This window comes from Dipodomys merriami, unplaced genomic scaffold (assembly GCF_024711535.1).
Source record: "Dipodomys merriami isolate MVZ:Mamm:240054 unplaced genomic scaffold, mDipMer1.0.p SCAF_5, whole genome shotgun sequence".
Classification (NCBI taxonomy): Eukaryota; Metazoa; Chordata; class Mammalia; order Rodentia; family Heteromyidae; genus Dipodomys; species Dipodomys merriami.
In genome coordinates, this window is record NW_027206068.1 from 6406509 (window position 1) to 6425421 (window position 18913).

Below are 18913 nucleotides of genomic sequence, written 5' to 3' on the forward strand. Positions count from 1 at the left end.
AATTCAGGTGATTGCATTCCAAATTTGTCTTAATATATACTGGAGTTGCTTCTTTATTAGTAATGAAAGACTTAAATAATTTTAAATTATATTCTAGTTCCAGGATCTGTTATGTGAGTGATAAAATTACATGGCTGTGTCATATTTTGTACTTAATGATGGAAAACACTGTAATTCCTCTTTCCTGAGGATTCTGTCTTTAAACATCCTGCTTTCCATACAGCATTAGCCTCTATTACACACCTCACATCAAACACATTGACATGACTTTTCCTAAAGCTCCTCAGATTCAGAATATTAAACTATTACTTCTCAAAACAGATGTATGACCATGATAAAGACAGTGTAGAGAGGCAATGTTTTTTTCACAATAAAAATTGACTTAAATTATTAGGATGATGGTGTTTATGAGAACCTAGCAATGCCAATATTCAGGAAAGAAGGATTGCTCCAGGAACTCACCCAAGGACCTACACATGTGGTCCTATGTGCGATCAGAATAAAAGGAAACTCTTTCTTCCTCTGACCTGTATTCACCTACATTCCCTTACCATCCACTTCCCCTACCCCACCCTTCAGAGCTTCAGGCTTTTGTTATTCCTTTATAAAAGAGATAGTGAATGAGGTTGGTGGCTTGGTTCCTGGAGCAGAAATACAAACAAGCTCTCTATACTTACAGTAGCCAACTAGAGGTCCAGTAGGCCTCTGATTTTGAGGTTCTAATGTGGTCCCCAGAGCAATGTGAGATTTCTTGTTGGAATCTTGCAAAAGCTTCAAAAACACCTTTGAAAATAAAAACACAAAAGAAACTTTGGTTTGTTTTATTCCTTTTCACATTTCTTCACACATTACATTTCTTTTCTTTTTCTCCACCATGCAACTAGCTCAGACCAAGAATATGCAACACCCCTACCCAATATTTCATTAGTCATTCATTGAACTAGACTCTAAGATTTCTTAGGTATCCAGAGCCCAATTGATAGGCATCCCTTAGGATGCAAAGATGAAGGAAATGTGACTGTAACCTTTAGTCCCAATCCTGCTGGAGGAAGCTGGATAAATCCACAAAAAGCAGGGAAAAGACAGGTAACATTAACCTGATCTGCTCAATCTGACTCAAGTTTACAAATCACAATGCCAACATCTTACAAATTCAGACATGAATCAGACAATAAATGAGAGTATTTACCTATTCACAATTTCTGTACAGTATATGGGATCTTGTCTATACAACTCCACCTTGAATATGTACTCCTCATGGGCTACAATGTGTCTTTGCATTGAAATAGTTATTTTAGGTTACTTATAAGAAATCACTATTTAGTTAGGGGTGGAAGGGAAAGTCCAAAGGTAGTGGATTCACATCAAAGACTAGGCCCAAGAGTGTGAGTCAAGACAAATAGGGATAAGGGAAGGGGAGGACTGGGAAATAGGCCTTGAATTATACCTGGAGACCTGGTAAGGAGTTATGAAGAAATGGAGAAAATCCACCTACACACTGAGCACAGCCCACAAGAAGGGGTGTTGACCTAGGCAAAAAGGGTAAAGGAGACTCAACCCTGTAAACCATGAGCCATATCAAGATGTTCTTAGGCTTTCAGATTTTTAACTCAATGCCTAGGTACTGCCCCTGAGCTTTTTTTCCTCAATAATAGCACTCCACCACTTGAGCCACAGGTCTACCTCTGGCTTTTTTTGGGTGCTTCATTGGAGATGAGCATCTCATGCCTGATCTGGCTTTGAACTGTGATCCTCAGATCTCAGCCTCCTGGGCAGCTAGGATTACAGTAGTGAGCCACCATCACCAAGCCAACACTATACTGTTTAAAAGCAGAGCCTTCACTGTGACACTTGGGCCAGCTATGAGACTGAAGGTATAAAAGTTCATCATCCCAAATGTGGGCTGCTTTATCTATGAAACAAATATGGTCACAGTAGCTCAGCAGAAGCTAACTATAAAGGCAGACACAATAATGTACTATGGGCCTTGTATCATGCAAGAGAGAGTACAATGAATCTCTTTCAGCATTATCTGTGCACACGTTTCCATCCCTCCCATCTCTCTAAACGTCCATGAAGATCCTCTTTCTGGACTTTTTCAAGGAATTCACACTGGACCAGTCTCATAGGCTATCCATCTAGTACCTTGCTGTCTATATGTGCCCATACTGTCCCTACAATTCTGATTTCTGTCAACAGCATCAGTATTCTATCAGTATGACTATCTCTAGGTGTTACCCAGTCCACAGGGAAGATAATGGGAGCACCCCAGAGAGAGCAGTGGGGAGCAAGCAAGCCTAAAGGGAGAGGTATGCAACCTCCCTGCATGTGGCTAATTAGTTTAGACTGAATCCTATTGAGAAAACCCTGCATCTTCAACAGTGGTGAAGGTCAGGATACTGCATTACAACAAATGTTCCCTTCAACGACCTTCCCTTCCTTTGAAGGAAAATGTCACACTTCAGTACCAAGGCACTTCGTAACACAGTAACATTTTTGAGTGTATGCCAGCCATGCAACTTTTGGACAAGTGATTTGATCACTCTATGACTTACTTTCCTGGGATGATACATGGCGAGGGTAAGACATCTTATAGGATTCTTGCAAGCAATCATGTACTTATAACAGGGATTGGGGAGAAGCTTGGCTGGCTGGTATGGCACAAGCTCCGTGGCCAGAGGATGTACATGGCAAATTTCACCAAGTAATCCCCAAATCAATCCAGTAAAATGAGTCATGCTATCCCCACTTTACAGCGGCTCAGCATAAAAAGTACTCATCTAGGGTATTTATAGTGAGTGAAAATTAGAAACAATAGAAATAGTGTGAATCAAGCATTATTTAATGAATACTTTTCTTCTCTATATCTTATTCTAAATGGAATGTTTTATTTAGGATCTCGTGCAACTGAATAATAGGAAAGATATTTTGATTTGTAAGAATGTATTTCTGAGAACAAACTTTATCTCCCTTTTTACAAGTTTCCATCTCTTCCTGCTTTCCTAAAAAGGCTATGCGTGTGTATGAGGGGATATATTGTATAAATGTTTGTGCAAGTATATATGCATGTATACATGCATGTGTGTGAAGAGGAAACAAAATTAAGGCAGAAGATTTCCCCCACCCCATAATCTTACAGATCAGAGGACTATAATCAAAACAATTACAAAAGAGCACTAAATGCCAAGGTAGGTGCCTGAGAGTTTCCCCCATTTGAAAAGGTGAGTCACGTCTAAGAAAATAGGACTTCAATCAGTACCATCTAGTGTTGGAAGCACAGAAACATGGGGTCTCACAACCTAGTTAACAGATGGGCAAATGAGCAACATAGAAAGTCAACAGAAGGGATAAGGTTGGAAAAGATGGGGGTAGAATGATGAAAGAGATGACATGGATCAAAATGCATTGCATTCATAAACTTCTATGTTGAATGTACAACCACTTAAAGGTAATTTAAAATAAAAAAAGAAATATCCAAGTAGACAATGAACAGAAAGAGCCAATAAATGTTCTTTTTTTTCTCAGAAACAGTAACATTGAATCCTTTAGTCAATTATTTGAACCCGTACTGGCAGATTTTTGTTACTTTGGGCTGTAATTTTTGTACTAAGTAATTGCAAACCTTCCCTTGGTAAAAATCCCAGGGAACTTAGTACCAGAGTAGACCATTACTGTGGACTGTAATGAAAGAAAATGTATCAGAAAGTTTCTAACACTCCATTGAGTTTAGGAAATGGAACATCTATGTGGCAGTTTTAATACATTCCTTATCATCTGATACATATTTTCCAACAAAGTTTTAAATTGTTATCTGGACTTAAAGATCAAAGCTTTGCAAATTTTTAAATATCAAAAATAGGATAACTTGTTTGTTTTCATTTGTTCAATTTGTTCAATAAAAATGTTATTTAAAGACTTTTAAGTAAAATCATGAAAGGCTTTCCAACACAAATTATCAAAAAAGGTAATTAGTTGTTGAGTATGATCAATGTATTTTGTATGCAAATATGAACATGTCATGATAAATCCAATTTTAACAATAGTAAAAAAGTGGAAGAGAGAGATAAGAGCATGAATATGATCAAAGTATATTATATATATTATATACTAATCAAATACACTTGCAAAATGTTTTAAAAGAAGGAAGATAGAAATAAAGTTTCAGCAGCTTATTAAAGCTAGCTGAATGCAACATCCCTTAACTGGGCACTGGTGTCTCATGTCTTTAATCCTAGCTATTCCAAAGGCTAAAATACAATCATTTCAGTTCAAAGCTAGCCAACTAACCAGGGCAAGAAAGTCCATGAGACTATTTTTAGTTAACTACCAAAAAACTGGAAGTGGAGCTATAGTACAAGTCATAGAGTGCTAGCCTTAAACACAAAAGCTCAGAGACAATACCCAGGTCTTAAGTCCAAGCCCCAGGACTGGCACGCGCGCGTGCGCACACACACACACACACACACACACACACACACACACACACACACACACACACCTCTAACATCCAGCCACATTTTTCACAATTTTAAAAGAATGTTGGATTTGTGTACTTGATTTGAAATGATATAGAATTTTTTACATCTTCCTCCTCTTTGATATGTTTTCTTTCATTAAAAGCATCCTGATTATAATAATTAACCATCTTTATTTTCTAATCTTTAAATAGTTGTGTAAAGAGGTTGCCATTCAACCTGTATGTTTTTGTGTATCATGCATTTTGATCAGGATCACCTCATTCTCTCCTGCCATCTATCTAAACTCCATCTCTCTCCTCAGGTTTCCTATTTACATTTTTAAAGTGTACATTGAGTACTGCGACTGTATCCATCCATCATTCATTCCTTTCTCCATGTTTTCTACCCACAATTCCTGAAGTGTCTCCTCCTTTAGACATGCCGCACCTTCCTGGTCTTCATTTTGTTAAGCTGTCTATTAATTGTGTAAAGGAGTTACACCATGGAAACCCATCCTGCATATGACATACATTGGTCCAGTTAATGATGTATATATGCATTTAGCCCTTTGTTTTTATATGTCATTGTATTTTAGGACTAACTTACACATCTGAGAGAAGGAAAACGTGCTGGTGATCTCTCTGAGCGCATCTCTCTGCCATTTGTAACTGAATAGGGCCACATGGCAACCTGAATGGGTCAAATAGAAACTACACCTGACTGCTTTTAAAGGACCCAAAAATTGTTTTCAATATTATCTTGCATTGTTTATTTCACTGGAATTAGTTCAGTCTTCTCAAGTCAAGGGTCCATCCAACTGGTCACACGCATCCTACTTTTATCCTTTCACAAAAATTCAATTAAAAAAATAGCATAAGATATGCTGAAGACATAAAGGGGATCCAAATAGGGAAAGAAGAAATAAAACTCTCCCTCTTTGCAGATGACATGATCTTGTATTTAAAGAATCCCACAGACTCCACTACCAAATTACTCAAGCTGATTCAAAACTTGGCAAAGTAGCAGGGTATAAAAATAACACCCCAAAATCAATGGCTTCTCTGTATGCCAACAATGAGAAAAGTATGGCTGAAATTAGGAAAGCAACTCCATTTGTAATAGCCCCACAAAAAATAAAATACCTAGGAATTAACTTAACCAAAGAAGTGAAGGACCTCTATGATGAAAACTTTAAAAACTTGAAAAAGGAAATCAAAACAGAACTTAGAAAATGGGAAAAACTCCCATGATCCTGGATTGGAAAGATTAACATCGTGAAAATGGCAATATTTCCCAAGGCTATCTACAAATTCAATGAGATACCTATCAAAATTCCAACCTCATTCTTCAAGGAAATAGAAGAGGCAATCCAAAAATTCATATGGAACAATAAAAGACCCCGAATAGCAAAAACGCTCCTCAACGGAAAGAACACTGCTGGAGGAATATCAATACCAAATTTCAAACTCTACTATAAAGCCATAGTAATCAAAAAAGCTTGGTACTGGCACAAGAACAGACCTCAGGACCAATGGAATAGAATTGAAAACCCAGAAATGAACCTACAGACCTATAGCCATCTAATCTTTGATAAGGGAGCTAAAAAAATAGAATGGAAGAAAGACAGCCTCTTCAGTCAATGGTGCTGGCAAAACTGGTTAACTACTTGTAGAAAACTAAAGCTAGATCCTTATATATCACCCTGCACCAGAATCAACTCCAAATGGATCAAAGACCTTGAACTCAAAGCAGACACTCTGAAAACATTACAGGATGGAATAGGAGAAAACCTAGGTCTCCTTGGCACAGGCTGAAATTTTCTTAATAGAGACCCAGAAACACAACAAAGCAAAGAAAGGTTAGACAAATGGGATTGCATGAAGTTGCAGAGCTTCTGCATGGCAAAGGACATAGCTAGCAAGATCAATAGAAAGCCCCCGGATTGAGAGATCTTCACTAGCGATACAACAGACAAGGGTCTCATATCTAAAATATACCTGGAACTCAAAAAATTAAATGCCTCAAAAACAAATCCTCAAAGAAACAACTGCCCAATAAATAAGTGGGCTAAAGACTTAAAGAGAAACTTCTCTGAAGAAGAAAGAAGGATAGCCAATAGACACATGAAGAAATGCTCAACATCCCTAGCCATAAAAGAAATACAAATCAAAACAACATTGAGATACCACCTCACCCCAGTTAGAATGGCAAAAATCAAGAACTCTAATAACAACAGATGCTGGAGGGGATGTGGACAGAAGGGAACCTTACTTCATTGTTGGTGGGAATGTAAACTTGTTCAACCACTTTGGAAAGTAGTATGGAGGTTCCTCAAAAGACCCCACATAGAGCTCCATATGACCTAGCAATCCCACTTTGGGGCATTTACCCAAATGTTTATAAACAAGAACACACTAAAGCTACTAGCACAACTATGTTTATTGCAGCATTATTTACTATAGCTAAGATATGGAACCAACCCAGATGCCCCTCAGTAGATGAATGGATCAAGAAACTGTGGTATATATACACAATGGAATTCTATGCCTCCATCAGAAAGAATGACATTGCCCCATTTGTTAGGAAATGGAAAGACTTGGAAAAAATTTTATTAAGTGAAGTAAGCCAAGCCCAAAGAAAGATAGGTCCCATGGTTTCCCTTATTTGCAATATCTAGTATATGTATGAGTCAAGCAGAAAAGGTCAGATAAGGTGAAGTTAGGAAAATGAATCCTAAGATATGTATTTAAATGTTTTCTTTCTTTCATGAATTTGTTTCTAATGTATTTATAAGATTATTTCTTTGTTGCTTTGTATGTCCCTCCCCCACAGTATAACCCCTGTTTTCACGGTATTTGATGTTGGTATAATTTGTGGAGGGGAAGGGGAAAAACAAGTCGTTTAAACAAGGATACAGGTGGACCCATTGCAACAATGAGAAGTACAAGTTGTCATGTCGAAAACGAATTTTACAACTTTGGTGGGGGGGGGAGAGGCTGGGAAGGGATGGGAAAGGTAAACAAAGGAGGAGGCTACAATGCTTGATAAGAAATGTAATCACTATCTCGCCCATGTAATTGTAACCCCTCTGTACAGTATTTTCACAATAAAAAAAAAATTTAAAAAAAGATATGCTGAAGTGAAATCTCCATGGCACTAACTAGCCTGAAAATATATATAATTCAATGGAAGTTGGCTTTAAATAAAGCAATGGCTGTGGAAATTCTTCCCTTCCTTTACAGGGTAAATAAATTCAGCAGTTTGAGGATTCTTCATTTGGGGACTTATGTCTCCTTAATTTAAGAGAGTTTGGGAGTCTGAGCATTTATGACAGCCCCGTGTCATCTCAGCACTGATTGCACTATCCATCTGCTGGACTGGAAAGCTGCAGTTCATACCACTGTGTTCTCTGTTTAAAGGATGCTGTCTAATAGTGTTAGACCCCAGCTGTGACCACACTTGAGGTGTCAGTTTGATGGACTGTATCCTGGAGATGGTCAGCACAAGGTGCCTTTTGGCTGAGATGCTGGAGAAATTGATGAGGCTGACCAAATTTCTGTAAAATGAGAGCAATAGAATCTAACTGAGTGATGACTGCCACAGAGGGAAAACTTCTAAACTTTGACCAAAATATAATCTGTATTCTTTCCATTTCCCCACAGTGATAGACTTTTCTTGTAGTCTTTGATGACAAAAGATGACACTGTGTGAAGCCCTTCCATGACAGGACACACAGAGGGAGTGGCAGCCATTCTTTCAATGCAGGACCCTGGGTTGAAAGATTTGCTGCCGAAGGAGAAAAGAACAGGTAAGGGAACACTGAAAGCTGCAGAAGTTTCTCACTATCACAAGAAGGGAGGAACAGATTAGTAAAGAGGAAATGCTGGAGGAAGGTGCTGTTGCTGGATTACAATAGAGTGCTGTCTCACTTTAACCAAGAGAGACTTTAAGAGCAGCAACCTTCAACTGTAATACGGGGGTGAAGCAGCCAGGAATTCATGGAGAAATGGCTGATTCTGAGCTAGGCAGATAAAGCACCAGTGATCCTAGGTCAACATATGTTTTTTGTTTTTTGTTTTTGCTTTTATTTTGGTCAAGTGATTGACAGTCAGGTGCTTACTAGTTTCGGGCAGGTGATTTCTGGTAAGGCTGTCTTTCATGAAGTGGAAGCTGGTGCGTGGGGGAGAGGAGAGACTGTTCTCTTAAACAAACTTAACAAGTCCCTAATGATTCTTTCATGGAACAAAAGCAACTTTTGCCATCCCTGCCATAGCTCTCAGAAGATATTTCCATTAAATAATTATAGACAAAATAATGTGTCAACTCAGTAACAGGTATGTATCCAGGCTTTATGAACAAGTTTTGTACAAAACATTTTATTTAGATACTCAAATGTATATCAAGGATATTTCATCATTGTGGATCTTTAGCAACCTAGATAATTCCCATAAATACTTGTAGAAAGGAAAGTTAATTGATTATTCTAGTTAATTAGTAATTGTTTCCTATGTTAAAGATTAATTATACTGTCCTTTATATTAATAAAAGAAAACACAACATAAACCAGTAGCTGGTGGCTCAAACTTACCATCCTTGCTACTCTTGTTGTATAGGAATTCAGTTGTGAGACACAGAGAAGCCATATTTTGAGAGGTCCAATCAGGAGTCTTTATTAGAAAGCTGGCAACTGCAGGTAGACCCTCGTCTCAAAGACCTGCAGCCTTGAATACACTTAACTCTTAGAAAACCGAGCCATGAGGTTTGCAAAGAAAGAGCAGAAAACAATCCCAACAAACCAGATCAGCCCCAATGGAGAGCTGAAGTGGAATGCCAGGGTGACTGGAGAGGAGTCAGGAGACAGGAGGCATGGTTCCTAGACCAACATATTTCATAAGAAGGTAAGGAAATAACCAGGCATGGTGTCTCATGTCTTTAATCCCGGCTACTTTAAGAGGCAATGATTAGGAACATTGTGGCTCATAACCTGGGTTCAAAGTTAGCAAGATTCAATCTCAACAAACAGGCTGTTGTCTGAGCTACCTGGAAAGCATGAGTAGGAGATCGTAGTTTAAGTTCATCTGGGCATAAACCATGAGACCTTATCTGAAATATAAAGCAAAAAGGAGTAGGTGCCTGGCTCAAATGGTAGCATGTTTGTCTAAGAAGATAGAGGCCCTGAGTTGAAACCTTAGAAAACTCAAAAATGAAAAAAAAAGGAAGGGGAGGGAAGGGGAGGGGAGGAGAGGGAAGGGAAGGGAAGGGGAGAGAAGGGGAGGGGAGGGAGGGGAAGGAGAGAAGTCTCTGTAAAACCTGGTATGACGTGAGCATAAAAATAAATAGGGCTGGGAATGTGGCTTAGTGGTAGAATGCTTACATTCATGAAGTCTTGGGTTCCATTCCTCAGCACCACATAAACAGAAAAAGCTGGAAGTGGCACTGTGGCTCAAGTGGTAGAGTGCTAGCCTTGAGCTAAAGGAGCTCAGAGACAGTGTCCAGTCCCCGAGTTCAAGCCCCAGAACTTGAAAAAAAAAAAGTAAAAAATGTCCCCAACAAATGGTATCTTGTCAAATAAAAATAGGAAGCCATGGCACACTACTGATACTAAAACAGCAACAACAAAAAAAAAAAACTAAAAGAAACTGTTTTCTAAATAATGCAACTACAACATGTTCACGAATGATAAGAGTTATGAAAATCACCACATGGCAAAAGCCTTAGTAATAATAATTGAGTCTAGGAGGGTTCTGAGACTGATGGGTTAAAAATAGGAAATTTAGAAAAGTCTGAAAGTTTGTTCTCAAAAATAAATAAAGGAATTAACTTGGAAGAAAAATCCTATAGATATTCCTTCACCTGGATGATTGAATTTCTTCCTACCAGCATGCCCCAGGTCAGGGCAATTAAGACACCACATTGCTACTAAAATATTCCAGCCTCAAACTGCATAACCTGGTCTAATCACAAGGAAAGAGGGACAGTCTTGTTGAGTCTTACTGTGCAAAATTACTGATCTGTAATCTTGGAAGGTCCTGATGTTGTGAAAGTCGAGGAGACAAGAATTCCAGGAGATGGTTATGATTCTGAATTGCATCTCTGCTTGGCTAGAGACAACCTCTGAATGGGTAAGTAGAATAGCAATTATTTGTTCTTAGAAATTATTCTCCAAAAGTAAAAGAAAAAAAAAAACTTTAACAGGCCAAGCCCTCCTCTGGGCTTGATATTCATCTGTGGCCCAAGTTCTATAGGGGTTACAGAGTCATGCTCCTGAAATACTGGCCTGTAGAACCTTTGTGACAGAGGTAAAAAGGGCACCATTTACCTGGATTTAGCAAGCAGGAGAGGAAGAACTTACCATGCCACACAGGCAATCTAATCAGCCTCAAATATTACTGACACCTTCAGACTTATTAGAAATACACTATTAAAATTCCCTATTCTTGTGCTATGCCAGAAAATTATTTATTTTTTTTCTTGACTTCAGAAACAAACAAAAAGGCTTCACATGACCAGTCAGACTCTCCTTGCTCTTCCTGGTCCTCTCAATTTCAAAGCAAACATCTCCTTAAGTCCAAGTATTAGAATAGAAAATGTAAATGCCTTAATAACAATTAAGGCACAATTTGATTTTAAAACTCAACTTTTGTGACTTGTCAGAATATATTTGGAAAATATGATTTCTAAGAAATTTGTTGTAATTTAAAGGCAAAATCTGGTTTCTAGTTACCAAAAGAGGCTCAAGAGAGGTATTTGGCAGTTTCTCTGAGCAGCAGAAAAGTAACGGGGTCAAACACAGATGAAGAAAGCCCAAGCTAGGGCTTCCAACAGCCACCAGAACTGCAGATCAAAGTGATATAAGAAAGGAAAGTCAGAACTACCCTGTGTGAAGGGAAAAAAATTGGCTGAGAGAAATGTTCTATAGACTAGAGCAAACAAAAGAAAATTACTTAAGCACTTGCTTTGCTCCCAATTTAAGATACCTTTCTCAAACAGGTGTGAACTTTCACTTTCATATTTTGTTAAATCCCATATACATTTTTGTGTCTCATTTCTTCTGCCTACTTTTGTCCTTAAGATAGGTAGTTTTTAAAAGTATCTGTGCATGTGAGAAAGAAAGAGAAAGAAATATGTAAGATTTAACAAATCAATATTTATTTAGGACCTATTATGTGCAAAGCACGTACTAAATGTAGAAGGTGGAAATTACTGCGAGAAATTGGAGAAACACGTATTACATCTCTGAAGTAATTGGGCAACTGGTTCTATTACTTCTCTTGGAGTTGTTATTGAAGTTACTTACAGCAAGGGCATGAATCCAGGACAAAGAAAAACACAATTTTCAGAAGCAAATTACAAGGGATGGTTATTTCTTCAAGAAAGTAGTAGGAGAGCATTTTTATTGTGGTAGTGGTCCCATAAGTCTGTGCATTCGTCAAATCCACTAAATGCATTCTATGTATGTAAGTGAATATTTTTTTAAGAAAAGAAGGCAAAGAGGAGGAGTGGGAGGATATTTCCAAAAGGATGGAAACATGGATGAGTAACATACAAATGCAAATATTTTGGAGTAGAAAAGTGAATACTAAACAGAAAATGGGATTCTAAAAAAAAAAAAAGCACAGAAAAAAAGTTAATCTTACAATAAAACATCTAATGTGACCTTCAATACAGTGATGCTTCATCTACATGCACAACCTTGGAATAGATTTTGGAGAGGGAAAATATTGACCTTTCATTATCTTTGTACAGTATCCTACAATTTGAAATCTGAACTCAGCATTACTATGTTGCTTGACCCAAACAAATACTATTCCTACAGGAAGGTAATCTCGTTTCAAAGGCAGAAAGAACGACAATTAACAAAGAACTCTGTTTTTGGTGCCAATCCTGGGGCTTGAACTCAGAGCCTGGAAACTGTCCCTCTACCTCTTGACTTAGAGCTCTACTTCTGAGGTTTGTTTTTGTTTGCGGGGGGCAGTTTGTTTTTTTGCTTATTAGCAATAAAAGTTTCACAGACTTTGCTGCACAATCAGGCTTTGAACCATGATCCTTAAATCTCAGCCTTCTAAGTTGCTAGGATTACAAGCATGAGCCACCAGTGCTCATCTTAAGAACTCTTAAAACTCATCACTAAGAAAACAATGCCATTAAATATTGATTAAAGATCTTCTCTATAAATGGTTCTATTACTCCTCCTTGGTAGTGAGGTGACTAACATCAAAGACAAGAACCACTATAGAATATATACGCATAGAAAAATGGCACATGCAAAACTACTCCATACTGTGTGTCATAGGGGAATGCAAATTAAAACCATGAGATGAGAAAATCTACCTATCCAAATGATATCAAATAATGCATTGCTACAGGCTGACTGGAGGCAGAGCAACAGGAACTCTCAGTCATTAGTCATTATTGGTGAAAATAAAATAGGCCTGTCACTTTGGAGGACAATTTGGTAGTTTCTTACAAAACTAAAGATACTACATATACAAAAGAGCAATATTTGGTCCAAAGTATTTACCCTCCAGTAAGCTGAAAATGAGACAAGGAGAAACGGATGTGGGACCCTTGCTCACAGGCTCTGTAACACCGTCTTAATAAAATGGAAACACTGGACATAACCTTAAGTGTTTCATGATAAGGAAAGAAGCAACTACGGGATGGAGTTCTTACAAAGAAACAATGTCACTCAGAAAATGACGATGAAGAAAATGGAAGCTGTTCCCTCTGCTTTTAAAAAAAATGATAAAAAGCAACAATCTATTAAATCTGGCTTGAATTTCTGAGAATGAAAAGACTGCAACTTTCAATAGACTATAGACAAATACATATATGTGTGCACACATATATATCTACATATATGCATATATACATATATATGTGGACACATATATATGTTCTTCTTTTAGGGAAGAGATTGAGGAAGCGGTATCCAAGGAAAGGCTCAGCCTGTAGACTGTTAGAGAAAATACTACTACTACAACTAATAATAATGATGACAATGATGATGATGATAATAATAAAGCAGACACAGAAAGAGAACAGTCAGTTCCTGACTCCTCCACCTGTGCTTCAGTGTGGGAGCCTAGGAAGACGGTGCTTTTCCAGTAGGGAGGTGCTATGTCAGATAGTGTAGACCTCTGGGGAGCCTCCCAGGACAGTCAGCAATTCCTCATACAACTCCCATGAGCCCTTGTGCTATGCTTTGGACATAGTTTGTGTCCCTCCCAAATTCATGTGCTGGAGACTTAGTACCCAGTGTAAGGTTGAGAGGTCACAGAATGGTTCAGAGGCAAAACCTAGTACCAAGGGATTGGGTCATGACCTCCCATGTCAGAGGATTAAAATTAGCTTGCAAGAAGGAGTAGGGTCTCCTACTAGGACATGAATTCCCAAGAGAACAGGCTGTCATGAAATAGTGATCCTGACTCCTCCCTGTCCTGCTGTTTCCTAACTGTCCAAGTGTCCTCTCAAAGGTATTCCTGATGTGATATCATCTGCCGTGTGTGACAAAGCAAAGGTGGCTTCGCCAGATGCCAACCATGACTCAACCAGTCTTTGACCTTCATCCTTTAAAACCACAAATTCAACACACAGCTCTCCTTAAAGGTACTCAGCCTTAGAACTGAAATCTGATTAGTATCAGGTACAGTGAAACTCCAAAACTGAATTTAGCACTCCTGAAAAAGTGAGTGAGGTTTTAGAGTATTAGCATTTTTATGATTGAGAACTTTGGTTTGCTTTTACCCAGGGTTCTTTAGATACCCAAACGATCTTTATTAGCAGATGGTTGGCTGGTGGGTATTCCTCACATGAAGAAAAAGTGTCCTGTTGATATAACAATGGAAAATGGACTAAGGTACGATGTAAAATGAAACGGAGGTACCTGCCTGAGTGTCAAATCACACTTTGTGGCTCTTTTCATGATACCCACTTAAAATCAAGGGCATGGGAAAGTTGTTCTATGGGGAGAACATGCATCCAATGGAGTGGAGTCAGATTCCAGCTGCTCGGCTGTGAATGGCAGGCATGCTAGAAGCCCCCTTCTATCCTTACGATCAGTGCAGACATCATCAATGGGTGCCATCCCTCAGAAAACAGTCTACATATGCACCATACAATACAAGTTATTTTTTCTGAGTACTTTCAAACTGTGATTTGTTGAAGCCACAGATGTGGAACCCAAAAATTCAGAGAGTCAGTTGGGCTCATTTTCTCTATACTTCCATGCCTATGATAAAGTGACTCATTCATAAATTAGACACAACAATATATGAACAACAGTAGCTAATAAAAATGCATCATGCCCTATGACTGAGCATTGCTACTGTTACACTGTCATGAAAGTTATATGAGTCTGGTGGCAGAGCTCATGCTTATAATCCTACCTGTTCAGGAGATTTAGATACAGATGATCAGGCTTTCAAGCCAGCCCAGGCAGAAAAGTCTATGAGATTCTGTCTTGAGAGTAATAAACAACAAGCAGGGAGGTGTGGCTCAAATGTTAGAACAACAGCAGAACACAAACTCCACTACTGCACCCCATAAAAAAAATCATATGATGGTGCTGCCCTATTTTCCTGTGTTTGGGCTGCAACTGACTATGAGTTAAGTCAAACCCCTGACAGTGAATCTGAGGATCAGTGAAGGGGGCTGACATGTACCCACTGATCACAGAAAGGACTAAGAATGAATACTCAGGCCCACATTCATTCTAAGACAGAACTAATCCTCAGATTAGACTCTTCTGCATCTGTCTGCTCACCCAGAAGTGGTCAGCACTGTGGGCACCAAAGAAGGAAGAATCACAAACAGCCATCCAGCTACTACTGAAAACTGGGTATCTGAAACAGCGAGGTTAATCACACCAAAGTTCTCATACAATTATGATTTTTTTTTTTTTTGGTCAGTCGTGGGGCCTGAACTCTGGGCCTGGGCACTATCCCTCAGCTCTTCAGCTGAAGGCTAGCACTCTACCACTTGAGCATCAGCCCCACTTCCGGCTTTTTCTGCTTATGTGGTGCTGAGGAATCAAACCCAGGGCCTCATGCATGTAAAGCAAGCACTCTACCACTGAGCCACCTTCCCAGCCACATACAATTATGGTTTTTTTTAACCTAAAACAATAATCCCCTTTCAGATGTGTTGGATTCAGTTTTTTAACTTCTGCTGTGCCTGGTACTAATGAGAACTCAGGGATCAATAAAAACACAGTGTCTGCCATCTAGCCCCTCTTTTTAACCATATCTTCTCACTGAATGCAGACTGGTCAATAAAAACATCAACCCTGAAAACATGCTTTCATATCTCTTAGTACCTCTTCCAAGGTGGTGTCTGAGATCCCATACCCTGTCAGGTGTAATTGCTGTAAGTTCTGATCCAGAGCCTGGAAGAGCCCCTTGAAGCAGGTCTTGTCTGCAACCTCAGGGATGGTGTAGGTCAGTTCCCCAGCACTGCTGTCTTTGAGAACTGCTTGTGGAACATAGACCTGTATCAGGGATGTAATGCGAGCTACATCCTTGGCATCGTGAGCCTCTAGAAAAGAGGGCTAGAGGAAAGGAAACATAAACTGAGAAACCAATATGCAAGGTCAATGCAAACTTAAGTCAAATTGGTATATTGCGTGTATGCTCCTAAGCAGATTATCTCAAAATTCCTCATCAAACCTTGGGCAGAATAATTCACGAGAATAGTAAGTACCTCAATGATACATGATATGCTTTCTCTTATTTCTTTTTTTTTTAAGTACAAATATATAATGATAAACTTGGTAAGCCCAGAACTCCATGTCCATTTTACACTGTATCCCACCACCAGTCATCTGTGCTCCGGAGACACCCTCCATACCCCACACCCACTGCAGGAATCACAGACCATCTTCAAGCATTTGGAGTTCAGAAAAACAAATTTTCTTAAAAGCAAGAAAAGGATTCACAGCCAAAGAAGCAAGAAATCCTTTCAAGATGGTAGGCTATTCACCACTAGAGAGAAGGTAAACAGAAAGAATAGCTCAAGGGAAAGCCAGGAAAGAAAGCTTTGAACTACAGCCCCAAGTATCTCAGCCTCCCAAACAGGAAAGATTTCTGCCATGAGCCATCACTGCTCAGCTTCAGGTCAGATTTTATTTTATTTTATTTTATTTTATTTTATTTTATTTTATTTTATTTTATTTTACTTTTGGTTATGGGGTTTGAACTCTGGGCCTGAGTGCTGTCCCTCAGCTCTTCAGCTCAAGGCGAATGCTCTACCACTTGAGCTACAGCGCCACTTCCAGGTCAGATTTTTTGAGGCTTACTAAAAACCAGACATCTTCAACAGATAGAAAGTGACTCTTCTCATAGTTTCTGAATTCAACCTCAAAGCAACCACTGCTTATCTCCATGCATACCAGGAAATGATCCATGAAAGTCTGGCAGAGATCTGGTCTTTTGGATTGTCTCTGACTCTAGGACTTCACTGCTCTTTTATGACAAGATTCTAACTTCTTAAATAGAGTATCATTGTCAAAATAAACGTTTCTAGAATAGGTGAACCATCAGGATGGCTTTCTTTCCACTGCTCCTGTATTTGTAACCCCTCCTGTATTTCCTTCTAATAAAAAAATTGTACTATCATTCATAGAAGCTAGCTCCTATAGCTCAGCCCTGAGAGAGGGCACTCATTTTGCCACCTGGGCATTGTTCATAAAAAGCCTTCATTGCGAGTTTAGTTTTAGGTAATTGTCACCATTTGTTTGCTAGGTACTAGATAGAACTGGGATTCCTCCCCCATCCCCCCCCCCAAAAAAGAAGAGAAATTATTTCTTACTTGTTTTATGAGCATCAGACTGAGCCCCTGGCTGTAAGCCTCCTTCAAGCAGAGAGGAGGCCCACAACACCTGAGCCTCCCCTGCTGGAGGATGGCCACACGGTCACTGAGCATCTCAGCTTCATCCAGATGATGGGTCGTAAAGATGATGGTACGACCTGCATTCAAGCAGAGAGCAGATCAAAACCAGCATGATGAAAGCCCTTAGGTAAGCCATCTATCCATTCTTGTCATGGAAGATCTGAGTTACCATTGAAAGATAGCCACCCAAATGGGCAGTATGGGAAAGACTCAACTAAAGCCATTTAGCAAACTAGTGTCCTTTCTTCTTCTAAGGTTTCCCCAAAAGTCAGGAGGATGATGTTTCTGCACATTCTCTATCCTTTCTTCCCATGAGGGAATAATTGCCATGACCTAAGGACAAGACTGAAGTGCAATGCATAAAATCTCTAGGCCCAGTAACTGTGATCTCAACAATTTTGATCACTTCATGGAGGTGAAGATATACATATGTGTGTCTGAATGATATACACATATGTATATATAATATAGTGTATATTATATATGATAATATATACTGATGTAATGTACATTATATGTTATGTTGAATATATAACATATAATCTAGGTGAGGCATCATTCTCTTCTCTTAACAGATGGCCATTCCTATGCATTTAAGAAGGCTATACTTTGTAGAAATGACAAGACATTTTAACTCCTATGTAAAGATAGAGGTGTCTGAAACTGGTATGGTGCTTTATGGAGATCCTTTGGGATTAAGGATGATGGAATAACATGTTCACACATCAGATACAGTAGGATTGAGACATGCAGTCTTTCCTTGGAAAAGCTCAAAGCAGCTGTTGCTCTTGAGTCTACCATTCATGACTTTCTAAAGAATTACAGGCATGAGACACTGGTGCCCAGAATTAAAGGATTTAAAAAAAATAAATTAGAACCCAATCTGGGCTATTTAATGAGACTCAATCAGAAACAAAAATAACCACTTTGCACTGTTCAACATTAAGTAAGAAACACACATGAAATTCCTGATGGATAAAGCACCAGGTACATTGGTATTGTGATGGAAGAAATTCTTTCTACTTAGTGGCTAACATTTGTTGGTTTTTATTTCCAGTCTTAGATCTTTCTCAAAAAGTGCTATCAGTTGCTTGAAGCTGAAACTGTATGCAGAAATAGCTATATATTTTGATTTTTGAAGACATATTTTTCTTTTAGTATTTCCTATCTAATCCACTTATACCTTATTGATTTTGAACTTCAATCAATGCAAGGACAATTCCAAAGGGGTCCTCCAAAGACAAAAACAAAAATTATTGCTAAACAAGGGACAGTGAAGAAATACCTAATTTGTTACAACAAAATTTGGAGAAAAAAACTGTCATTTTGTCAGATTGGCACTATTTCCTGTCAAAACTAACCTTTATGCTAATTACTCAAGCATTCTGTCACCAAAACCTTTATGGGTGCATCAATGATGTAAAACAAGCAAGAGGATTAGAATCAGAGCAGTTAATTCATTCTGTTTATGGGAGCAGAGCGGCAGAATCTATCTGCCTCTCTCTCATCTATCTTCTTTCTGAGGCCCTACACCGAACGCATGAAAGTATTAGTCTCTTCTAAATTAG

The 18913-nt window shown here is 38.7% G+C and overlaps 1 protein-coding gene across 1 annotated transcript in view; it reads right to left on the reverse strand.

Moving 5' to 3' along the window:
- Nucleotides 1-18913, reverse strand: part of Abca13 (ATP binding cassette subfamily A member 13) — a 395335-nt gene that overhangs the window by 191008 nt on the left and 185414 nt on the right. Inside the window, exons 40-42 of the mRNA XM_069996010.1 lie at nt 17265-17422; nt 15775-16005; nt 678-783 (exon numbers count right to left, since the gene is read on the reverse strand). Of these exons, the coding sequence (XP_069852111.1) occupies nt 678-783; nt 15775-16005; nt 17265-17422 (495 nt within the window). The remainder of the gene's footprint in view (nt 1-677; nt 784-15774; nt 16006-17264; nt 17423-18913) is intronic.